This window comes from Panicum virgatum, chromosome 5N, assembly GCF_016808335.1.
Source record: "Panicum virgatum strain AP13 chromosome 5N, P.virgatum_v5, whole genome shotgun sequence".
Taxonomy (NCBI): Eukaryota; Viridiplantae; Streptophyta; class Magnoliopsida; order Poales; family Poaceae; genus Panicum; species Panicum virgatum.
This window is the reverse complement of record NC_053149.1, coordinates 55,919,271-55,944,748: the sequence shown is the minus strand read 5'-3', so window position 1 is coordinate 55,944,748 and position 25,478 is coordinate 55,919,271. Positions and strand designations below refer to the sequence as shown.

Sequence of the window (25,478 nt, the reverse complement as noted above, 5' to 3'; positions counted from 1 at the left end):
CTAGAAAAAGACCTACCAAAAAAAATAGATCCAATCGACTGTATCCTCCTCGCTAATCTATCCTTTCAACCTCGCTCGGCAATTATCCCGAGTCCATCCGCTCGGCAATTATCCCGGCCCCGCCCCCCACCCCGCGCGGCCGCGCTCCCTCCCTCCGCCGCCAAGCCCCGCATCATCCTCACGCTCGACGACTTCGGCGCAGTCGGCGACGGCGTCGCGGACGACATCAAGGTTCGCCAACGCTGCTGCTCAGAATAATCAGCCGCATCTGGGTCCTCCTCCTACCTGTGCCTATTTCTTTCTCGATGCCTTCGCCGGCTCCTGGACGGCCGCGTGCGCCGCCGCAGACAACGTCATCCTCAACATGCCCGCCGGCAAGACCTTCCGGATCTGGCTGCTCACGCTCACCGGGCCCTGCAGCAGCGAGATCAAGCTGCTCGTAAGACGCGCAGCTTGATTAATCCCCACCCGCTTCCGTTCTTTAGGAGCAGTATATACGTGCAATTTTCGCATTGCATTCTCGTCAGATTTCCTGGAAAATGTTACAATCCTATCTACATCTGAACAAGCAAACATAAGTCAACTGTTGTTTTTTGCAGCGTTCGAGCTTAATTTCGTTGCTAGATCAGTAGATATGCTTGGGCATTAGTGCCATGGCTCCGCAGTACCAAGCCGTGACACTGATTGCTTCTCCGTCTTACCCAAATGCCATTGCTTGGTCAAGTGACAATTTGGTGGCTGTCGCATCTGGTCACATTGTCACTATTCTGGTAAGTGCAATCCCATCACTCTTAAGATGTTTCACGTTCAGGTCGTAAATGTTCAGGTGTCATGGTAGTTCATGTATGGAATCTGGATTGCCTAACCTTGCACTCATCATGATTCTTTTGTACCTATTTAAGAACCCAGCTGCGCTTGACGGGCCTCGTGGAGTGGTTGGACTTCGTCGCAGTGATCCTTTTCCTATAGGAGTGGTTAACAGAGAAGGTAAATTTGACCTTTGCTTTAGTGATCTCCCGTAGGATGTATTGAACTTGCAGATTTTTGTTAACTATTTGGGGGCATTGAATCCCGCGCAGCGCGGGAAGCCTACGGCACTGGGTACGCCTATTTGGGGCATTGAAGACTCAATTTTCAACTATACCATATTCCGAAATTTGTTTCTTTGACATCAATTTTGCAGTGTGAATGTAGGGTGCTGTTAAAAACTAAATGGGACCTTGTGAACTGTAATGAGTGAACTGTCTTGCTAGTTGGACCTTTCAGTTTTACTAGTCATATTCTACTCCCTTAAATTCAAACTACAATGGCTAGTGCATGTTCCATCACAACCTACCTAACCACCTCCTAAACAAAGGCCATGCCATTTTGCCTTCTATAGGTCAGTATGAAGCTTTCCATAATTCCATTACTGCCTTGTCAAGAAAGAATGAAAAAAATGTCCAATGTGGCCATGTAGGTGAATTTTTGTTTGATCTTAAATTCTCGATTGCCAATATTTTGCAGATCTCTTTGAGCCATGTTTAGTGCCCACTTGCCTAGCTCGTGATGCCGAACCATGTGCCCGGTCAATTTCATGGTCTCCGCAAGGATTTGCACCTAATTCTGGGTATATATATCTTTGACATTCAATTTTATCATTTATACATGATCTTCACTAGATGTAATTTTTGTGCGCAAGTTCATCTGCTCATCCTGCTGCACTTAACATGTCTACATGGATGACAAATCTAGATGTTTGCTGGCTGTTTGCACTGTGGATGGCCATGTGAAGCTTTACCGGTCACCGATTTGGGAAATTTGTGATGAATGGGTTCAGGTAAGCATTTTCTGTGCTATGTGAACAATGTTGAATTTATGATTGTTTTATATATGAGAATCTAGAAAGTTTGTCTGAATTACCAACTGAATTTCTGCGCTGAACTGATTTTTCTTGTGCTGGGTCTGGCTTAGCACCATTGTTTTAATGGTCCATGCATAATGCATATGAGGAATCAAACGTTTCTTGAATTATAGTGGGGATCGGCTCACCATTAACTGCATTACCTAGTTTCCAGCCAAAATTCATTTCGTAATGCTTCCTTACTGTTGTAGTAGTGTTCCACCTTATCGGAATAAAACTTGCAATTTGCAGTTTGGTTTGTTCTTGATTCTTTTGTTCACGGACTAGCTTTTGTAATTGTCTTAATTGCCTGTTGTGAATTTGTTCTGACCAGGCTAAGTTTTTGTCTTTCATTGCATGTATTCATTAGGAGTGATCACTTGTTCTAGGTAGCTGTTATTGGTCCTTATGAACCTTTCACTTGGTCTATAGGTTGCAGATCTATCACAATTGCTGTTTAGCTACTACAAAACTATAAACTTTGGAGAGGATAATGGTTCTCATTTGACTTCTCTGGTATAATACCTTCCACTCTAGCACTGAGAGCTCTATTCTTTGATTGTGGCATGATATTTCTGTCTGAATATGTGGTTACAAAGTATTCTTTTGTGATCAGAAGAATATAAATACCGAAGAGACAGAGGTTTTAGGTTCTACATGTGAATTGCAAGATCCTCTTTCTCGCAGGGATCCTGGACAGAGAAAAAGAAAACCACCAAGGTGAATGATAATTTTCGGCTTCCATATCATAATTTTGCAAATAGAGAAACAGTCACCATATTTGGAATAACAAGATGATCTAAAGAAGCATCATTTAGCTATTATTTGGGCTGTGAAATGCTGATTTGCATGCATTCTCTACCCCATTCATCTGTGGACGTCACAGATCTTACCTTGAAATTTATTTTATTGCAAGAAGTCAACATTCTTGGCAATCTTTCTCGCATTGATATACTGTACCTGAATTTGTTTTGAATATTTTTTTATTGAATGTAATATGTAGAGTTGACGATTATATTTATGATGGCAACAAAGATGATTTAGATGCTTCAAATGATGCAGACTTCTCATTGAAACCATGCTCTAAGTCAAAGAAGAAGTCTTCGAAAAAGGTACAAATTTAGTGTTCCACACTTAGGCTGAAGTTTCAGTTTGTTCTTTCAATTTGTAAAAGGACAACCATGTTGTTTGTTAACAAAAGAAAGAATAAATTATTATGCTAAGTGAAGGTATTTCGTAGGATATTGCACATGATTGTTTTCTATTTGAATTTATTGTTTATTTAACACTGCTGTATTTGTGATTCCAGACTGCAAAACATGGACAGGAACCTGTTTCTGTAAATGGACAAGGCAGCACAGGAAATTCCAAAGCATCATTGTCCTCCAATGGAGGAAACAAATCTCTTCCTCTTATCACGGCAAAGCAGTATGCTTGCCGTGATGCATGTTTGTCTTCCCTTGTTGTTGCATGGTCTCCACTCGTGTCATCAAGTGATAAAATTTCTTGTTTATTGAGGCATTGGTGCGTTCTTGCTGTGGGCTCCAAGTCTGGAAACGTGTATTTTTGGAAACTATATAAGCCAGAATACTACACAATAGATGCTGGCGTGGTTAACAGTGATCCGATGCTCATTGGGGTTTTGCAAGCTCATAAATCATGGGTCAGTGCCATAACCTGGGAAGTTTCCTCTGAAGGCTCTTCAACATCCTCGCTGCTTTTAGCAACTGGATGCTCAGACGGAAGGTGAGGATGAATGCGTGATTAATGCGTATTGTTTGAAAATGGTTATGTGCTTTCTTTAGCTATATCATGTATTGGTTGTTTGCATAGCTTTTTGTGAGCTCTTCATGAGTAATGACATGGCAAAAGGGAATGTATGTGATAATCATATTTTGAAAACATACTTTGAGCTGCTATATGCTTTGGAATCAGCCAAGTGCCTTCATAAGCAGGAGGACCTGTATAGGCATGTGATGTGCCTAAAGCTTCATGTTTGTGTCTTGATAAAGGAAGAAAAAAAATCCCTCATCTCCATTTTTTACTAATTTAAGTAATCAATGTTAAAGATGATGCACAGAATTCTCTGCACCAGATATCTGGGTGGCGGTGAAAATGGTTTTCCCCATGCCTTAAAGATTCTTGTTCTTCATTTCTGTCTGATTTACAAAATTTGGTATTCTGATGGTTTGTTTTCTGTAAAAGTTTCATATCTCATGTGAATATTTATTTCTTTTCTCAGTGTGAAGATATGGTTGGCGAATATTGAAGGTTTAAATAGATGCACAAATGCAGAAGAAGTGCCTTTTGCATTAGTTGCTAAGGTACATAACAAGCATCAATTTAGTACTGTTCAAATTTGGCAGGAATGATTTATGCGACATTTTTTTTTGAGTGCACAACATCAATTTGATGTAGCATGCTTATTATGCAATGAAGTTATCTTCTCTAACTAAAGTTCTCACTCCAAATGTTCCTTTTTTTCAGGTAACCACTGATTTGTCAGCTCCAGTATCAGCAATTTCATTAGCTGTACCTGCTGGGTCTCAGTACGAGATTAATTTGGCGATTGGACGAGTATCTGGGTCACTGGAAACATGGACGTGGAATACGTGTAGCTCCAAAATTGAGAATACCAATGCATGCCATGCACATGATCAAGTGGTAAAACTTCACATTAGTTGAGTATTTTTTTTCTCTTTAACAAAAGAAACAAAAATGTCTAACATTACAATAGGTGACAGGTTTATCGTGGGGTATGGATGGCTATTGTTTATACAGCTGCAGTCAGGTCAGTTAACTCTTCTGTAGCACTATTTGATTGCTACCTTTTTGGATGTGAAGTCAATTGAAACTACTGAATTGTTGAAAGTTTGAGGGTTGAAGTAAAGCAGCAACCGGAGACGTGGGATCTGTGTAAAAAATTACTTGAGCTGAAGTATGAATTGACTACTTGCGTCAGCTATGGCTGCACTTGGTTTCTTGTATACTCTCATTCTTTTTTTCTTGTCAGTCTCTCATTTTGAACATTTATCATTGTCTACGATAGACATCGTTCACTATGAATGTACCTAATTGCACATGAGAAAATAAATAAATAAATAAAAGGATAGATGACAAATTAACTAGCATAATTTTGATACTAAAAACCTTGTTTCACTGCTAAAAGTTTATGAGCCTCTTTTCGACTATGGTACTATCTGAAGGAGTGGTTTCATTTTTGACAAATATAACCTATTATAACTTGAAAAGATGAAGGCGGTCTTGATTGTTGATTATATTAGTAACTCTGCTGAATATACTATACTTTGCACTCTGTTAGTCTTTCAAAACTTTCTTCTTCTTGAGCATTATATCATTTGCAGATTCTTAACATTTTTCTTCTTTTTCAGGATAATTCTGCACGCTGTTGGATGTATAACGGAAACCACCTTGAAGAAATTCCCGTGCATACAAATTTTCCGGAGTCAAAAGAATCAACAGATGTAAAAATAAATAAGTACTAGTAACTGTTATCTTCCTTGATGTCCAAGTGTTTTTCCCCTTACAGTTGGCTCCTGAATGTGCATGCAGCTATCAGAAGTCTCTGATCGATGCTTTGGTATTACACTAGCACCTGGAGGACAAATGATTGCTGTTGTATGTTTTAGGCTTCTATATCTGGCACCTTTTTTGCTCAAGTGAACAGTAGTTGTAGGTAAAAATTGTATGCATAAGGTGTAAGAATTGATGAACTTTGTCTTTTTCAGGTCCGTGGTTTGGATCTGAACGTTTTAGACCAGATGTATCAAGCCAGGTAATGCATTTATAGTTCATTATGAAATGTACTGGGATCCTTGTATAAATCTTTTTTGCTTTGATATAACATTCAGAAAATGCATTCACATGGTTATAATTGTGTTAATTAAAATAATAGGACACAAAAGGCGGTGGTTGAATTCATTTGGATTGGTGGTCAATTTGTTGGTATTCCACTAGACAGGAGCATTGATGTTTGCAATCCACAGTCCTCCATCTTATCCTCGAGTAACTTTTTGTGGTGGGGATCCAACATTTTGTGGTCGTTGAAGAAATACGAAAATGTTGAAAAGGGGCTTGCCTTATGGGATGTTGTAGCTGCGCTACAAGGGTTCAAGAAATATGCACCCAGCTTTCTGGAGACTTTGATGGATATGTGGATCTCAGCTTTATTTTCAGGTGATCCACAGTGTGTTTCTATCAATGCCCCATCATGTTCAAGGCATGACATGCTGCCCAGTGTCAGTTTGCGGAAGCTACACTTACTGAACATAATTTGTAGAAAAGTAATGCTCAGCAATCATGTGCAGCTTGGTCCTGATGCTGAAAATGGTAATGACTCGAAAACTGAGTTCTGGAACACTCTTTTGATAAGGAGTGAGAGAGAGCTTCGCGAGAGACTGGTGGGTTTCACCTTTGCTGCAGTCCTAAAACGGACAGCATATTCGTTCAATGGTACCTCTACTGAAAACAGCTGGTTTCCTGTTGGAGTCGCCCAAATGGATTCTTGGGTATCTATGAATGATGGAGAAGTGCATAACCAGCTCAAGTATCTCATATCTAGGATCAAAGATCTAGGAAACAGGTATGTTTTACTAACACAATTGATCATCTCAACCAATTTCGTATAGAAAATGTCAACAGACTTGCTAACTTTGCCCACTCCACTGAAATGCCATCACGAAATAGGTTTATAGAACTGATTTCCTCCTGCAGGATCAACTCCGCATGTGGATACTCCGTCGAAGAAACCTGCCCCTACTGCTCTGCACCGGTCCACTTCGAGTCGGCCGATGTAGCCATCTGCCGAGAAAGGCACACGTTGACGCGGTGCAGGGCGTCCATGATCCTGTGCTCCGTCCTGCAGCCGGTGTGGCACTGCGTATGCTGCGGAGGCATGGTCGACAAGCTGCCGCCGCAGTCATTCTTCGCCATGCAGGCGCCCCCTTTGGACGCCAACCAAGACGAAGGATCGCTGGATCTGTCAGGACCCGCTGTCCCTCTTTGCCCCTTCTGCGGCGTTCTGCTGCAGAGGTCGACGCCGGCGTTCCTGCTGTCCACCTCGCCGGTGTAAAGTTTAGCGATCAGCTGGCACTGGCAGCCTCTGTAACCTTAGTACATTATGGCTTAGTACTAGTTCTTCCCTAGTTTGAGGCTGCTTGTGATAGCTATGAAAATGTAACCCTCTGCCGAAATAAGCACGCCATTCGTGGCACCTGGCACGAATGCTCGTGCTTGGCTTGGTCCGTCCATGTAACTCTTGGTAACAATTATTTTGGCCGCTGGTGTAACTCTAAATAATGGAGATCCGTGCACAATAATTGACCAACAATTGTGATTCGTTAGCCTAATCATGGAAGTCGCCACCGACCATTTAGCCTGGCTTCGCTGGAGTCTGGAAGCCTTTTGGCAGTTGCTACTGCAGTTTTGTTCCGGCGGCTGGCGCCAGGACCGGACAAGGGAGCCAGGCGCGGGGTGGGCCCGCGCAGGAGCCTTTTCTCCCATGTTGACCGCACCATCGCATCAACTGATGCCCACCATCTCCGGGCTCCCGGCCAGGTGCGCGCCTCGGCCTCTCCGACTCTTCCTTTCTTCTCTCTCTCGCCTTCGCCTCCGGCCACGGGCAGGAACCGATCTCGGAGCCCTCCCCGTCGCGGCGTTGTTCGTTGGCGGTTAGGTTGCCGCTTGATCGGGGAAGAAGAAGAGGGGAGCCGGGAGCCGAAATGGTGAAGGACAGTGCGTACTACGACATCCTGGAGGTCAGCACTGACGCCTCCGTGGCCCAGATCAAGAAGGCCTATTACCTCAAGGTGCGCGGGTATTCCCCTTTTCCTGATTGCCGATGGTCGTTGTTTTCATGCACTGTGTTCCTGTTTCCTGATTTTTGAATCTGTTGGCGATTTTTGGGGCTTTGAAGGCCAAGCTGGTGCACCCAGACAAGAATCCCGGCAACCCTGACGCGGCGCGCAAGTTTCAGGTACATATGCGCTTTCTGCTCTACGATTTCCTGTGGATTTTGTTAGTTGCATTCTGAGTGCAGCAGAGGGATACGAGTGAGTGGCTGTAAAAACGATAATACTACTACTAGGATATAGAGATACCACCGTGGACTCAAAAACCACGAGATGGCCACCTTGCAATTGTGTTTTGTTTCTGGCCGTATGCCGTTTAACTGTAGAACCCGCATGGGCGTTGTACAAATACAAAGGTTAAACACGTATTTGAGTTGCGTTTCTTATCTCTGCATTGCAAAACTTGATTCAGTTATCTTGTAGATTGTAACCTTTGCTACGACACTGACTTCAATTGTTCGGTTACCATAACTAGGAACTAGGTGAAGCCTATCAAGTCCTGAGTGATCCGGTGAAAAAGGAGTCTTACGACAAGTATGGAAAGGAAGGTCTTCCCCAGTAAGTCCTGAATTTGTCATCTATAATCTCATCTTGTCTTCAAACACTAATTGCTTCAGGAAAAAAACTTTTTTTCATGAACTTTATTTAGAAGTTGCATTTACCTTATAGGAGTTACCATATCATTCATATTTGATTGTGTCACTAAATTTTTTGTAATGATTTTTCAGAGATAACATGATTGATCCAACTGCTGTCTTTGGGATGCTTTTTGGGAGCGACCATTTTGAAGATTATGTTGGTCAACTTGCACTAGCATCTGTTGCTTCAGTAGAGATTGAGGAAGAATCAACTACACCTGAGGCAAGGACAAGGGTTCAAGAGAAGATAAAGGTATGTTGGTCCTGCTGTAATTATGGGTGTTTTCCCACACCTTCTCCTCAGGCTCAGGAATTGATGCTCTAAGCGCAGACCTTCATAACCTCATTGATTTGCAGGACGTGCAAACTGAAAGAGAGCAAAAACTTACTCAGATTCTAAAGGAGCGGCTGCAGCCGTATGTTGATGGGAACCAAGAGGAATTTGGTGATTGGGCAAATGCAGAAGCTCAGCGTTTGTCTCAAGCTGGTAAGTTCAAAGATCCTCAGTTTTCAATTTTTCATCTCCACATAGGCACTTTCATTCAACTTTGTTGCTATATGCATGCATATTATTGTTATTTTCATTCAGTCCTTCGTTTCTCTGTTGCTTCAATAATGCTTCTAGGACTCCAAATTGTGCAATCGTATTATGGGATGTAGAAGGGTTCATTTGCATCCTTTGGTTTGAGCATTATAAAGATTTCACTGATGTCTTTTCAGCTTTTGGTGAGGCTATGCTTCACACTATTGGCTACATTTATGTTCGACAAGCAGCAAGAGAACTTGGAAAGAGCAAACTGTATATGGGTGTACCATTCATAGCTGAGTGGGTAAGGGATAAGGGCCACCATGTAAAATCGCAGGTTAATGCTGCTGCAGGTAAATCCGAGGATATGGAGTTACCCCCTTTTTGGTTAAAGATGAGCTGATTCTTCAGTGACTTCTATACTCCTACTATAGGTGCAATTTCTCTGATACAGCTACAAGAAGGAATGAAAAAAATTGAGGAGGGCGACAACAAGGAAGAGCTGATTATCAAGAGTATTGAAGAGAAAAAAGATTTAATGCTCAATTCTTTGTGGAAAATTAATGTGGTTGACATTGAGTCAACGCTTTCACATGTCTGCCAAGCAGTAAGCACTGTATTCAGCCATTCCTTTCTTTACTTTATCATGTATGTATATTTATAACTCCTTTATAATGTAAACATTCGAGTAGAAAAATGAATAGTGTTTGGCATTCCACATTTAGTTATTTGCCCCTTTCTCCAGGTTTTGAAAGAAAATAACATTCCCAGAGATGTACTGAAGTTGAGAGCAAGAGGATTGAAAAAGCTGGGATCAATCTTTCAAGTAAGTTTTCTTTTAGCGTTTAAGTTTTCCAGATAGTTTGGCAGGTCAGGGAAGAATTGATTGAAGCCTAAGGAATAACAAGCTTAGAATGGCATTAATCTTTCATGTCCTATGTGCATATCATTTTATTACCTTCTCTTAGCTCATAAGGACTGAAGTTGGCTGCACCATTTTTTTTTTGAGTAAGCCACACTATATATGCCAAACATTGAATCCGGTTTTAATTTATTAGGTCACTACTGAAGGTCAAATACTATGGTATACAAGTCCCTTTTTCACTGAAGTTATATATGGCTCTACTTTCAGAGTTATTTACAAAATCTGTTGAAATTATGCATGGTTTGTTATCGCATAACCTAGAGTCATCCTGCAAATCTATGTTGAAAGCATGTTCTGATGTGAATAGAATCAATAGATTCGCACCATGTTCATTGTTTGCTATTACGAAAATGATTTCCAATTGACAGTCTTTCAGCATTTTCATATGTCCCAGAGCAAACGCATCGTTCGCTATAAAATCTGCCTACCGCTTAAGACAGGAAACAGTAACCTTGGAAAACACATCTTAATACTCTTGAATGTTCTTGCTGGGGCATTTGCCTATTGTTAATTTTTTTCCTCTTTCAGAAATTAACTTGCATGTTTCAATGTTTTAGTTAGCTTTGATGCACTCTTGCATTAATCCTTTTGGAAAATAACTTGCACGCATCGTTTAGGAAAAGAAAATAAGAAGGTTCATGCTTCTCTGTTTTATTCAGTTCTTAGGTACCCATTCATCTCTTAGCTTGAGTCCTACTGCCTCTATGAGTAATTGCATGCCACTCCTTTTTTTTTTTGGAATCCGTTGTGAACCCAGGGCGCCAAGTCACACTACCGGCGCGAGAACAGCCTGCGGGTCGAAGAAGGCACGACGATGGAGGCGGCGCCGTCGCAGTGAGGACGGCTGCGCTCGGATAGCTCTGCCACCTCTCCCCGAGGCAGCAACAGCCCCCAACGCCCATCACTGGACCCTGACATTGTCTGAAGATTGGTATACTACTAGTATACTGTATCAATGCAAGGTATCTCCCCCTTCTTATCGATGAAGGCATCACTCTTTATCCTGCGACACGGTCGATATCGATGTGTATAATTCCTTGGAATCAATTCAGTGTTTTTGTGTCGTACTGGTTTTCATGACCACCGACCTTGGATTTCGCTACGAAATGCAGCAACGTGAGCAGCTCGACTTTGTTTGTATTGCTACCTCGTACCGGGTGCGAATGCCGTTGCTGCTGTGTACAATTCGGTGACCTCGAGAAGCAAAGGCAACGTGGCACGCCAGTGAACACGTGCCCTTGCCTCGTCAGGCGCCGCGCCCCTACGCGCACTACTACAAAAGCGTTGATTTGTCCCGGTTGGGAAACCGCTGTTGTCCCGATTTCCCAACCGGGAACGCCTGTCCGGGACAAAAGGGGGCGCCCTTTTGTCCCGGGTGTGGCAATCGGGACAAAAGAGGACCTTTTGTCCCGGTTGGTAACACTAACCGGGATAAAAGGTGCAGCCAGCGCCCACGTGGCTGGCGCACCCTTTTGTCCCGGTTGGTGTTACCAACCGGGACAAAAGGTCTCTTTTTTTTTCATGTTTTTCTTTTCTCAATTCTTTTTCTATTTCAATTATATTTTTGTATTTCAATTAAACTTATGTATTGGAATTCAGTGTGTATGATCTCCACTAATATATACATATATATATAGTTACTTATATAATATTTGTCCTAGATAGTTTTCATATATAAATTAATTCACTTATATATATATATGTATACACATATCTATACATGTGAATTCCTTTACATATGAAAATGTCTAGGACCAATATTATATAAATATATATATACACATATATATTATTGGAGTGCTTATATATATAATACATACATACTCCATCATATTTGCATAGGTATATTCGTTCTTAATTACATAGTAGAATTCGCCTTTTGGAAATTTAATACATACATACATACTCATAAATAGAAATTTAATACATAGACACACATATATATTTACATAGTTATATTCGTTCTTAATTACATATATACGCGTATATTGTCATATTTGCTGTGATTGTCAATATTAGATATTCCATCGTAGTAGAATTCGCCTTTTGGATCGAGGACTTGCTCAACAATAAATCCGGAGAATTGTTCTTGAATCGCCATAATCTTTTCCTCCGGTATGAGTTTATCGCGCATCTCCCCGACCTATGGAAAAAGGGGATAATTAATTTCGACTAATTAAAATACGAGTTCAAATATTAACAAATTTTTTACTTACTTCATCCTCCCAATCTGTCCAGCCCTTTGGAGGACCTACCAGACCATGGATGTTCTCGCATACATAGTATGCGCACAATACAGTGCCTGGTTTCTGCCTCATACACTTTAAGAGAGAAGAAATTATCAGGTATTTACATGAATATATAATAAAACTAATGAATCGTGCAACGAATCATCCAAGCGCGTACTGGAAAATCTGTCTTGATCTTCAATTCCTTGTCAAATTTGCCTGGATGATTTTTAGCGAATTCTTTCCAAACCCTGTGCATGATTAGAACAATTATAGTCAAGTAACAAAGTGATTCAAATTATCAGTCACCGACGGAGTAGTGGTAGATTTACTTTTTCATCATGTTAAGAAGATTTTCGTATTGTTCTGGAGGTCTCCTCAATGAGTCCATAACCACGAGTAGGCTCTTCTCGGGAATTATGACAATTAGGATCCAGTGTTCACTGCAAGATTATACGGAGGCAGTTCTTGGTAGTTAAGGTTTAAACAATTCGATTACAGAATAGAAAGAGTTAGACGGAAGGAATCACTCACGCAAAGTTGTAAGGAAACAATATCATTTGCTTGTTGTGATAAACGCTTATGTACTTGAACAACATTTGGAATATCTCATCGGTATTGTCGCGTAGAAGCCTCCAATTACAAGTAATTGGGTCGATGAAGCCGAGGTGAGAGTATCCCTTTCTTCTGCAAGTATGTATCTCCATTCTACATGATACCGAATAAATCAAGAGATCAGTATGTTGAGATCATGCAAAACAATACGTAAGGTGAGTAAAATACTTACAGAACCCACAAGGCGACCATAGAGATGTCGAGGGCCTCCTGATGGAGAGATGTCGAGGGCCTCCTGATGGAATAGTTGGTAAATTTCTTCCCAGTTTATCCATAGAATGGCCTCCCCCCGTAAGAAATCGTCATCTTTAATCTTTGCGCCCTGCATGAAGATGCAATCGGCCATCGCACGCATGTAGTGCTGGTGCAGCTTATACATTTGCGTTGGAAGCACAGACACTACTTCGGGGGGTACAAGAGTTTTGCCGATCTCAAACGTCCATTTGACGACCACATCGGCCTTTGGAATATCTTCTCCCCCTGCAATCTGAGTGGCCGTCAGGTTTGATTCTTTCAAAAATGTAACAAAGTCTTGTTCTTGCGTCGTCTGTCCCACTACGAGAGGCTCTATTGATTGTTTCTTTTGGGCTCCGAGCTGTGGAACGTCGGACGACGACGACTTTGATTGTCTCTTCTTTTTCTCAGTAGTTTTGATAATTGTGCGTTCGTAGTCTGAAGGGGGGTCTCTCGGAATGAATTTTCTCTTATTTGCTTCGCACATTCCCTTAAAAAAATTCAAATCTATCGGATTTATCACTTTCTCGGGCTCCGGCTTCGGCTTCGGCTTGAAGTGCTCTTTAACTCTTTCTTGAGTTATCCGATCGCATTCTTCAAGGCTCATGTCCCAGGGTTTAATAGGAGCCTCCTTGGTTTTCTTCTTCTTTTCCTTCTTCTTTGGAGGCTCCTTAGCCGGTGCAGCTACCTTCTTTGCCGGCGGCCGTTTCTGCTTCTTTGCCGGCGGCGGAGGGGGTGACCATGGAGGCGACGGTGACGCTTGAGTGTTCATCGGCGCATGAGATGATGGTGATGGAGAATGTGCCGGTGAACCTTGCCGAGACAGTGCTGCCCTTGGGGAGTTTTGCGGAGATGCCGGTCTTGGAGAGGCATGCTGAGATGCCGGTCTTGGTGTTTGATCATCCGACTTTAGGACAATGTAGCGCTTATCCCATAGGATGTAGCCATGAATGGCTTCTGCTAGTGTCCTCTCCCCATCGCCTCCAGGAATATCAAGCTCGAGCGTCTCCCAACCCTGGCACACCTGCTCCACGCCAACTCTTGTGTATCTAGGCGGAATTTGCTGCCCGTGGTACACGTCGCCTGGTTCGGTTGGCATGGCGGTACCGTACGCAACAGTGAACATTAAGTTCTTAACGGCAGTCTGCAGGTCACAAGGTGTCCGGTGGGTGATCTCATCCACTGGAAATCGCTGCGGGGCCGACGCTTCAACTGCGGCCTGGATCCCCGTGGGCTCGGCGGCGGCGACGTCTGTGGAAGCGCAGCTGCTTTTGCGCTGAGACAGGTGATCGGCTGCGACACTAGGCTCTGGAGGCAACGTTTGCGCTTGCTGTTGCTGGCTCATTGCTACGGCCACTTGGCGTTGAACCTCTTCCTCCAGTCTTTGATCGTGTGACATGAGCCGTTCCTCTAGCCTTCGCAAGTGCTCCCGCTCATCATTCTTTCTTCTTTGCCGGCTTCTATATGACTCAATGTAATCCCTGAACCCATACTTCCACGGAACCACGTCTTTGCCTCTTGTGCGGCCCGGATGCTCTGGATTCCCAAGGGCGTAAGTCAGCTCGTCCCTCTCTCTATCCGGCTTGATGTTCCCTCGGCCGCTGCTTGTATGGCCTCCTGTAGTCTCTGGGCTGCTCGCTGGATGTTTGGCCCATAGACGCAGTCACCAGTCAATGGGTCCAAGCTTCCCCCGTGACCATAAAACCAGGTCCTTGACCTTTCAGGCCAGTTCATGGTCGCAGGTTGGATGCCTCTGTCAAGCAGATCCTGCTCCATCTTCTCCCATTTGGGTACTGCAAGCTTGTAGCCTCCTTGGCCTAGAGTGTGATGGTACACTTTCTTCGAGGCGTTGTCTTTGGCCTTCTGCACCTTCTGAAGCCCAAGCTCTGAAGACTTGTATTCTACAAATGCATCCCAGTGACCCCTGAGCTTTTCGAGCTCGCCGGTAAATACGGGTGTGGTCCCGGTCTTGATATATTTCTTCGTCAAAATTTTCTTGAATGATCGCAGCTGTTCGGCCATCTTACTCAGGGTCCAGTGCTTGCATATCTCTTCGGATTCAGCTGGAACCGTGAAGTTTTTCTTAAGCTCCCGCCAGCACCATTCTTTTTCTCTTTCGGGTACCGCATCCCGTTCCTCGCTTGGATTGGAAGCTTTCCAGAGCTTGAAGCTGATCGGGATGTGGTCCCTGACAATACATCCGGATTGTCTTATGAATTTTTTGGCGGCAGCTTCTGGAGCGATCGGTTCGCCATCTGGACCAACTTCCGTTATAATGAACCGCCCTTCCAGTTTTTTTGTTGGGCCTCGCTTCGTCTTTTTCTGCTGCGACGATGATCCAGACGGCTATAAAAAAACATTCATAGTATTCATATAGATTCAGATGAAAATATGATTGTCACTACAAATAATTATAGTTGTGATATGTACATTAGTACTTTGTTCAGCAGCAGCGTCATCCTGAATAGATGGTGCCTCAATTCCATCACCGGACATATTCAAATATATGTCGGTATTGCTGCCATCATCAGCTTGTTCAGCGACATCTCCTTGACCTTCGCCAATCATATTCAACAAGAACTGTTCGTCTTCCGCGTCTGTGTGTCGCGGGTCCATCGTAACTAAAATATGAATACAAATAAAACCCTTAAAAAATTATCTAAATAATCCACATATTTGCGAGCATTTGACTAAGTACCGATCGATGGACGAGGTCGAGTAATATTCTCTAAGTAATTCAAGAAATGAACTTGAAATATTCTATCGATAATTTCACTAAGTACCGATCGATGGATGAGGTCGAGAAATATTTCACTAAGTAATTCAAGAAATATACATGAAATGTTTAAAAGAAATTTAAACTCACTTTACACATACATACATACATACATTCATACATTTAAAAATTTGTAAATATACCTTTATTTACACAACAAATTATGATTTCACTCTTAACAACAAATTATGATTTCACTCTAAATAACATGAACTCTAAATTATGATTTCAAATTATGAGCATGTCCCAAAGTTACATGAGTGTAGCTTCCTAGCTACTGAAAATGAGCCATAATTGGTCGACGATGTCGATCTCAGTGCTGCAAACAGTACTCGACACACTCTGAGAACTAAAAATTAAAGAACATTGGGGAACTATATATACAGAGGCAGGAGCTTCCCAACGTAGCGAGAGGTTCTGGGGTTCAATGGAATGGAGAAGGTGTTGAGGGGACTCTCGTAGTAGGACGATCTTTTAGGAGATGAAACATCGGTGTCAAATGCAGTGGGATTCGGCCTTTCTCCAGTATGATTCCATCTATTTTCTAGACCTTCATTGATCCTTCATTGATTGTGTACAATGCTAAATTAACCATATAATTTGCTACTTTCTTTGAATTGTGCCGATTTCATCAGGTTCTTTTGTTGTGGTTGATTTTATGGACTTAGGTCTAAGTAGCACGAAACTAAAAGTTTTTTTATTAGTAAATGTTATAGAAAATTTATGGATCCATGTTACTTACTTGCCAAGAGTTTTCTTTCTAGTAAATCGAAGTCAGCAATTTACGTCAATTAAGTTGGACCCTGAATATTGTTATTATAGTAAATTCATAGATTCATGTCAATTACTTATCAATAATTTTTCTCTCATGCAGATCATAATTTTTCTGTGTTGGAGGGGACGAGATCGAGCTCTACCTTTGGGTACGCGGCGTGGGCTTTATGATCTAACGATTAGCTACAAAGAAGAGGCTGTTTCTCACTTATCACTGTGACAAAACATGTGCATCTACTATTCACTGGCAAATTTTGTATCAGAAGGCATTGATTGAACATCCGTTTCTAAATAATGACAGTGATATATGCATATAAATCCAAACTGAAAGCCTCTGAAATTTAATGTGCCCTGATTGAACACACTTCTATCGCATTTCTAACAGAGACAAACACAGAATTAATAGCAAGATCTATTTGCCAACAAGCAAAGAAAACAACTGAAATACTGTTGAAGCTTAAATACTGTCGACGGCGAGCAGGGGATGGTGGCGAGGGCGTTACGGCGGCGGCGGCGGCTCTGGGCGGCGGCACGCGTGAGGTCGGGGCCGGCTCTGGGCGGCGGCGACGTCGATGGCGGCGGTGCTCGGCTCGCGCGGTGGGGGGAGCAGGACGGTGGCGGCGGCGGCGGTGGCTCTGGGCGGCGGCGTGAGGTCGGGGCTCTGGGCGGCGGCGACGTCGATGGCGGCGGTGCTCGGCTCGCGCGGTGGGGGGAGCAGGACGGGCGCAGTAGATGAGAAACCAAGTGTTAGGAGAAGGGCGAAGGAGGAAGGAAATATAGGGGGGGCCTTTTGTCCCGGGTGAAGCCACGACCCGGGACAAAAGGTCCTTTTGTCCCGGGTGGTGGCTTCACCCGGGACAAAAGGCCCCCCCTTTTGTCCCGGGCGAAACCACCACCCGGGACAAAAGGACCTTTTGTCCCGGGTCGTGGCTTCACCCGGGACAAAAGGGGTTTTTGGGCGGGCCGGGAAAATTCCCCGCCCGCGGCCCACCTTTAGTCCCGGGTGGATCTACCACCCGGGACAAAAGGGGCCTGTTTTCCCTCGTTCCCGCCTGATGTTATGTTTGTTTTTGTTTCTTTTTACTTCTCTTTTAAAATTGGCTTTCATTTGTTAATTCAGTTAATAAAATTATAATTCCAAAAATTATGGAACAAAAATTTCTTATCTCTATATAAACTTGATACACGCAACAAAAATAATTAATTTTCATTCAAGTGATTGGGTCAATGAAATATCTAACTTTTTTGAAATCATATTTGTTATTTTGACCATGCAAAAATATATTAGGTGAATTTTTTTTTCAAACTGTTGCTTTTCGATAGAAAGTGGATTCTATCACGATATTAACGTTTAAAAAGTGAATTTTAGATAAAAATATATTAGTTGAGTAATCCATTATTGAATGAAAATTATAATTGAGTCTAGTAATTAAGTGAAAAATATATAAAATAATATAAATAACACATAAAGTATAATTGTACAGTACATATATAATAAAAGTATTCGAATTGCGATTATGTTTTTATACAATAATATAAAATGATTCAAGTACATGAAGGATTAGCGGTAACAGACTTTCTCTTCACAAATGTCCCTTGATTATGATCACGGCGCAAGTATGGAGCATCATCATTGGCTAGCAGGATGCATGGATCAGCATTTACTTCGAAAGGTGGAATGGCAACAAAATTATTATATTCTTCTGAAAAGTCTGTCTTGTCCTCCACTCCAACGATGTTTCTCTTTCCTGATAGAACTATGTGTCGCTTAGGCTCATCCTTTTGCTTGTTGATCCCCTTCTTTGGCTTGCTGGACATGTCCTTAATGTAGAAAACCTGAGCGACATCCTGGGCTAGGACAAATGGCTCGTCTCTATACCCAAGATTGTTGAGATCAACTGTTGTCATCCCATACTCATCTTTTGTTACCCCTCCTCCAGATAGCTTAACCCATTGGCAACGAAATAGAGGCACCTTGAAATTGGGACCGTAATCCAGCTCCCATATCTCTTCAATGTAGCCGTAATATGTGTCTTTTTTTCCATTATTGTCCGTGGCATCCATACGAACACCGCTATTTTGGTTGGTACTCTTTTTATCTTGGGCTATCGTATAAAATGTGTTTCCATTTATCTCGTACCCTTGGTATGTTAAGATATTCCAAGATGGTCCCCTAGCCAATAAGAACAGTTGTTCACTTATATCCATGTTATGCATTAGATGCTTCCGCAACCAGCTGCAGAAAGTGTTCATGTGCTCACGTGTAATCCATGCCTCACACTTTTCCGGGAAATTGGAGAGCAGAATTTTCTTGTGTTCCTCGATATATGGGTCAACCAAGGATGATTGTTGAAGAACCGTATAATGCGCTTTCTTGAATGAGAAATCATCTGTGCAGACAAGATTTCTTTCCTAATGTACCCTTTCCAGTTAGTCTCCCCTCATATCGCGATTCAGGGACTCCAATCGGTTTAAGGTCATCAATAAAGTCAACACAAAAGTCAATGACCTCCTCAGTTCCGTAGGCACTGGCGATGCTTCCTTCTGGACGAGCTCTATTACGAACACATTTCTTGAGTACCCCCATGAACCTTTCGAATGGGAACATGTTGTATAGAAATACTGGTCCGAGAATATCAATCTCTTTGACAAGGTGCACTAGAAGATGTGTCATGATGTTGAAGAAAGATGGTGGAAATATCAGCTCAAAACCAACAAGACATTGCACCACATCGTTTTGCAGCTTTATCAAATTCTCCGGGTCAATTATCTTCTGAGAAACTGCGTTGAGGAAGGCACATATCTTCACGATGGTTAACTGGACGTTATCAGGCAGAATCCCCCGCAGCACAACCGGAAGAAGTTCGGTCATAAGCACATGGCAGTCATGGGACTTGAGATTTGTAAATTTCTTCTCTGCCAAATTTAAGATTCCTTTTATATTGGATGAGTATCCAGATGGAACCTTTATACTGCTCAAGCAGTCAAACATGGTTTCTTTCTCTTCCTTGCTAAGAGTATAGCTGGCAGGACTTAAGTATTGTCGTCCATTGTCTCGCTGTTGTGGATGTAAGGCATCTCGTTCTTCCATACGTTGCAATTCTTGACGTGCTTCTACTGTATCTTTTGTCTTTCCGTACACTCCCAAGAATGCTATCAGGTTGACGCAAAAATTCTTCGTGAGGTGCATCACATCAATTGCATGACGAACATCTAAGACTTCCCAATATGGTAGCTCCCAAAATATAGATTTCTTCTTCCACATGGGCGCCATTCCGTTTTCGTTCGGAACAGGTTGGCTACCAGATCCCTTTCCAAAAACAACTTCTAGATCTTTTACCATGTTGAAGACGTCTTTACCACTACGGTGCATCGGTTTTGTTCGGTGGTCCGCTTGGCCTTTGAAATACTTGCCCTTCTTTCGTACCGCATGCCTGATGGGAAGAAACCGACGATGACCCATGTATACAACCTTCTTACAGTGAGTCAACCATATATTATCGGTATCATCTAAATAGTGTGTGCATGCTTTGTATTCCTTGTTCGAATGTCCTGACAAGTTACTAAGAGCAGGCCAGTCATTGATCGTTACGAACAGCAATGCTCGTAGGTTGAAGTTTTCCTGTTTGTATTCATCCCACATCCGTACACCTTCATCGCCCCAGAGCAATAAGAGTTCTTCGACCAATGGTCTTAGGTACACATCAATGTCATTTCCGGGCTGCTTTGGACCTGGGATAAGCACTGACATCATGATGAACTTTCGTTTCATGCAGAGCCATGGTGGAAGATTGTACAGACAAAGAGTCACAGGCCAAGTGCTATGACCACTGCTCATCTCACCAAAAGGATTCATGCCATCCGTACTCAAACCGAACCTTATGTTTCTCGCATCCAAATCAAATTTAGGGTACGTTCTATCTATTTTTCTCCACTGCGACCCATCAGCGGGGTGTCTCAACATCGAGTCTTTCTTGCGTTCCTCTTTGTGCCATCGCATCAACTTAGCATTATCTTTATTTCTAAACAGACGCTTCAAACGTGGTATTATAGGCAAATACCACATGACCTTCGCAGGAACTCTCTTCCGGGGAGGCTCCCCCTCGACATCTCCAGGATCATCTTTTCTAATCTTGTAACGCAATGCACTGCATACGGGACATGCATCCAAATTCTCGTACTCGCCTCGGTAGAGGATGCAGTCGTTGGGGCATGCATGTATCTTTTGCACTTCCAGTCCCAAAGGGCAAACAAGTTGTTTGGCTTCATACGTTGTGGCAGGCAATTCATTGTCCTTAGGAAGCATTTTTTTAACAAGTTTGAGTAATTCACCAAATCCCTTGTCGGATACACCATTTGTCGCCTTCCATTGCAGCAACTCCAAGGTGGTGCCAAGTTTCTTAAATCCATTTTGACAATCTGGGTACAACAACTTATGGTGGTCCTCTAACAACTTCTGGAACTTCAACCTCTCCGTTTCACTCTCACAGTCTGACTGCACATTGTGCAATGCTTGCCCCAGATCGTCGCTGGGATCATTTTCTGCTACATCTACTTCGGGCTCTTCCATGGGAATATCGTCATCGAATGCACCGATTCCAGCATTCCCGGGAAAGTGGTCGTCAAAATCTTCTTCTTCATTGTCTTCCATGGTAACCCCCTGTTCTCCGTGCTTCGTCCAACAAACATACTTTTTCATGAAACCATTTGCGAAAATGTGGCTGTGTAGGATTCTTGAAGATGAGTAATCCTTGTTATTGTTGCAATGAACACACGGGCAGCACATAAAACCATTCTGCTTGTTTGCCTCAGCCACAGACAAAAAATAATGCAGGCCATCAATGAATTCTTTCGAACGTCGGTCAGCATTGTACATCCATTGCCGGTCCATCTGCATTTTAAATAAATCGATTTGAATTCTTTACACGTATCGAATAAATAAAATATATCAAACCTAAATTAAACTAAATGTAACATAACATGAATAATTAAAAGATATGCAATATCTATCATACATCTTGATTAATTAAAAGGGGTACTTAATCCATTACAGAACTTAACAAAGGAGTACTATACATGAAATTTAAAAATTCGGTCAACAACACATAGGTTTTCAACCGTCCTTGCGTTGGAACGCAGAATGTTTTAACGGATTTCTTGCTGGCGCAGAATAAGATGGCGGAGCTGAAACCTCCGAGTTTGGTGGTGACGAACCGTAACGCCGCAATAAATCCTCAAGATCAAACGGAGGTTCCTCGCCCCTTGCCATGCATTCTCTATATTCTTTTTCCAAATAACGGAGCGCTGCCCTATGAAAAGCACTAGGTTTTTTGGACCGACGACCTACTCGAGTTGTGCCCTTCTCTCCAGAAGGACAACGATCACCCCCACCGGCGCCACTCCCTCCAGCTGCTGAAGCCATATTTTACTGAAAAATACCTTTATTTTCCACAAAATTATAAATTCTTACCATTACAAAGCAAAAATTATTTACTATTACAATTACAATGATCAGATTAATAACTCTTGCAAATAACAATGAAATTATATAAAAAAAGACGAAATGTATCATTAATCCTCAAGAAATCTCTAATTAATTGAAAGAAATCTCTATAACTTCTAATTACTTTGACACCCTTCAGTTCCAGGAGTACACTCTTTTCAATATCCAGAAACCCTCTAGAAAAAAAATAAACCTTTATTTATGAAAATGTATATGTCAGTAACCTCAACCCTGCGGTGATGACACTGCCTTTCGGGGGGACACGGTGCGGTACAAGGATGTCACCAATCGGCTAGTCGCAGCACCAACATTTACGATTAATAGGCACAGCACTTGGCACAGGCAGCATGCTCGTTCATATGCTCTCAGTACAACAACGGCATGCTGACTGCGTCAAATGCTGTCTTCTTATCAATCGGAAGTGCTGGTGATGCGACCAACCGATTTGCGACGTCCTTATAGCGCATCGTGTATCCCTGAAAGGTAGTGCCATCACCGTTGGATGGAGATTAACGACGTATACTTGTTTCGAAATAAAGATTTTTTTAGCTTCTAGATGGTTTCAATGTGAGCCTGATTAAATACATCACTAGAGTGTCAAAATAATCCATTCATAATACAAAAAATTCTATAATATACTCATTTCATTAATTCATTCACGAATAAAAAAATCAACTATCCACAATATGGTCATATATACAAGTACATCACATGAAGTATCTACACTCATTCTAAAAATTTCTACTATCCATATACTCATCTAAATCTAAAAGAAAATTACACCTACATATGCAATCTAGCTAGCTAAATGTCCAAGAAATGAGCTAGCTACACATTTTCTCTATTTCTAAAGTATGAAATGAGCTATACAAGCCAAGGAAGAAGAGAAAAACAAGCCCCAAACCTTTAGAGCAGATGGATGGACGGGGAATCAAAGATCTTCACAAATGTGGTGAAGAAATGAGCAAGAACTCCTCTATCCCGAGCCAAGAACAGCAAGAAAACAAGTGAGCTGAATGGCTCGGGCGGGGGGAGAGGGAAGGGGATAAGGGGCGCAAGGCCTTTTGTCCCGGTTGGAGGCACGAACCGGGACAAAAGGGGGAACTTTTGTCCCGGTTGGTGGTTCCAACCGGAACAAAAGGCTACACGGGCCTTTTGTCCCGGTTGGAACCACCAACCGGGACAAAAGGCTCACATTTTGTCCCGGTTGGTGTCTCCAACCGGGACAAAAGGCCCCCGTCCCCCCGCTGGCCCGGCTAGCCGTTGGACCCGGGACAAAAGCCACCTATTGTCCCGGGCCCAAAGGCTGCCGGGACAAATGGCCAGGAACAAAGGCCTGTTTTGTAGTAGTGGCGGCTGCATGCGTGCGCGCGTGTCCTCCCGCACGTGCCGACCTGTCGCCCTGTTCCTCGTACATATACACGGTACGGGCACATTCATCTCGCCTCCATTCCCATCCGGCACAGCCACGAAAACAACAGTCGCCGGCACGCTCGCCGTCCGCCGCACAGAGAGGGAGGGGCAAGAAGCTCGTCGCAAGAGGTAGGGTAGGGAGGGGGCAGCAATGGCGGAGTACCAGGGGGAGTACGGGCACCCGTACCCGCGCGTCGACCAATACGGGAACCCCGTGCCGCCGGTGGACCAGTACGGCAACCCCGTCCCGAGGGAGCCGGCCGCCGGCAGTGCTCCCCTGTACGGCGCTGGCGACGCCGCGGGCGCGGGGTACGCGGCGGCGGCGCCGGGCGAGTACGGCGCGGGGGCGTACCCGCACGAGGGCGTCGGTGGTGGTGTCGCGCCCGGCGAACCGGCGCTCGCGTACGAGGGCATGGTCGGCGGCGGCGGCGCGGGGGCGGCGGGCATGGGAGGCCAGCTCGAGCCGGCCGTGGTGGTGGAGGAGATCACGTTCGGCAGCGCCCAGCTGCAGCCGGCGCGCTCCGGCAGCTCCAGCTCCAGCTCCAGCTCGTCCTCGGAGGACGACGGGCAGGGCGGGCGGCGGAAGAAGAAGAGCCTCAAGGAGAAGATCAAGGAGAAGCTCCCGGGCACCCACAGGCACGAGGAGCGCGGCAAGCAGGCCGGGCAGCACGCGGCGCCGGCGGCCACGGGGACGCATGCAGCGGGGGCGCACGAGAAGAAGGGCCTCATGGACAAGATCAAGGAGAAGCTCCCGGGACACCACCACTGAGCGATCGTCGGCTGGGTTTGGGAGCGTCATGTCGCTAGGGGTGTGTGTATCATGTCCAAGTTCGGTCGGTCTGCCGTGTGCTCGTGTTTATGCGTGCAGCGTGTGTTCTGATCTGTCGCACTAGTTCGTAATAGTATATGTGTACTGCTGCTTGTAAGGATTTGGGTACGTAAGAATTTCGTTTAGGTTTGGTTCGAGGTATTTCGGGGATGCGTCGTGTCTGTAGTCATCGATCGAGATGTTGGCTTTTCTCTGTCAGACTGTCAGGTTAGTGTTAAGCCTGTGAACTGCTTGCGATTTTGCTCCGAAGCAGTGTATCCAAGCCGCGCGGTCCGGGGCGGGCCGACTGGAGAGGAAATCGCAGCATGGGAACGTGGGCGCCGAGCCGCCCCAAGGCTGCCTCGCCACCATCGGAGCACCAGCGTCAGCGACACGCGCGCCTGCCTCGCTGGTGCGTGCGGTGCCGTGCCTCGCCGCAGGACAGGAGAGCGGCCATGCGTTTGCCTCCATGTCGCGCCAACGCGCGCCGCCGTACGGCGGCAGAACAGCGCGCGCCAACCTGCCGCCGACCGCCGCTCTTCAATGCGCGACAGGGCCTGGCTGCCCCGAGCGAGGCCTTCATTCCTCCCAGTGCGTCCCGATCGACCAGTCACCGCGGCGGCGAGCGGAGCCGCCCCGACCCGCCGGCTCCTCCTCTAGTCCTCTGACTCCTCTCCCTCGCTCGCGCCTGGCGTGCGCGCGGTCGGTCTTCTTCGCCGCCGCGCCACCGATCGGGCCCGCCCTGGCTGGCACTCCACGGCGCGGCGCGGCCCGGCCGAACTGTGCCGCCCCCAATCATTGACCCCCTCGTGTTCTCTCGCGCTCTCGCTCACCATCATGCCCTGCCCGGTCTGGCTGGCCGGGCCGGGCCGGGCCCCTGGCTTGATTGTCGTTGTTAATGACCCGGACAGTAGGGCAAGACAGATCAGCCGAGATGCTCTGCCTGCCGGCTTATCCACGGCGGCCTAGAACGACTCAATGATTTCCCAGCGAAAAGTTGGGCTTCCATGTTCAGTGCCGCACGCCGTCCCGAGCAAACCGTAACTGCTCCCATGGCAGCCGTCGGCGCTGCTCATGCCTGCGAGCTCGTCCTCTGTTTAATTGCGCTCCAGCGAAGGTAGTTGACGTCTTTCTTTAATTGCGCTCGTCCTCTGTTTCTCTTCGAACACGGCTGGAGTACATCGTTCAGTGTCTGTCAGTGGCAGTGGTGCACGTACCAGAGACCAGGACCTTTCAGCAAAAGTGGCCTCCGGAGCGGAGAATTAGATTAGACGCAAACACCAGCA

At 44.5% G+C, this 25,478-nt stretch overlaps 3 protein-coding genes across 9 annotated transcripts; all 3 read left to right on the top strand.

Moving 5' to 3' along the window:
* The first annotated feature begins 68 nt into the window (after positions 1 to 68).
* Positions 69 to 7,232, top strand: LOC120673136. Of its 7 annotated transcripts, none has more exons than XM_039953835.1 (18): positions 69 to 231; positions 600 to 770; positions 903 to 987; positions 1,507 to 1,609; positions 1,735 to 1,819; positions 2,315 to 2,398; positions 2,502 to 2,602; positions 2,886 to 2,994; positions 3,192 to 3,628; positions 4,125 to 4,206; positions 4,370 to 4,546; positions 4,627 to 4,673; positions 4,755 to 4,866; positions 5,275 to 5,367; positions 5,456 to 5,521; positions 5,632 to 5,678; positions 5,799 to 6,485; positions 6,617 to 7,232. In XM_039953835.1, exons 2-18 carry the CDS (start codon positions 654 to 656, stop codon positions 6,972 to 6,974), a joined length of 2,790 nt encoding a protein of 929 aa, XP_039809769.1. In that variant the 5' UTR covers positions 69 to 231; positions 600 to 653; the 3' UTR covers positions 6,975 to 7,232. The 7 variants fall into 7 exon arrangements, with proteins under 7 accessions (XP_039809769.1, XP_039809767.1, XP_039809774.1 ...); XM_039953833.1 differs by having other exon boundaries at positions 2,499 to 2,602; XM_039953840.1 differs by lacking the exon at positions 6,617 to 7,232 and having other exon boundaries at positions 2,499 to 2,602; positions 5,799 to 6,079; positions 6,211 to 6,360.
* A 198-nt stretch (positions 7,233 to 7,430) lies between these two features.
* Positions 7,431 to 10,888, top strand: LOC120673137 (chaperone protein dnaJ 10-like). Its single transcript, XM_039953841.1, has 9 exons — positions 7,431 to 7,710; positions 7,818 to 7,877; positions 8,228 to 8,310; positions 8,481 to 8,643; positions 8,748 to 8,877; positions 9,111 to 9,269; positions 9,351 to 9,523; positions 9,662 to 9,742; positions 10,599 to 10,888. The coding sequence occupies exons 1-9, from the start codon at positions 7,624 to 7,626 to the stop codon at positions 10,677 to 10,679; spliced, it is 1,017 nt and encodes a 338-aa protein (XP_039809775.1). The 5' UTR covers positions 7,431 to 7,623; the 3' UTR covers positions 10,680 to 10,888.
* A 12,442-nt stretch (positions 10,889 to 23,330) lies between these two features.
* Positions 23,331 to 24,406, top strand: LOC120675520 (dehydrin Rab25-like). Its single transcript, XM_039956722.1, has one exon. It carries the CDS (start codon positions 23,536 to 23,538, stop codon positions 24,151 to 24,153), a length of 618 nt encoding a protein of 205 aa, XP_039812656.1. The 5' UTR covers positions 23,331 to 23,535; the 3' UTR covers positions 24,154 to 24,406.
* Positions 24,407 to 25,478: the final 1,072 nt, after the last annotated feature.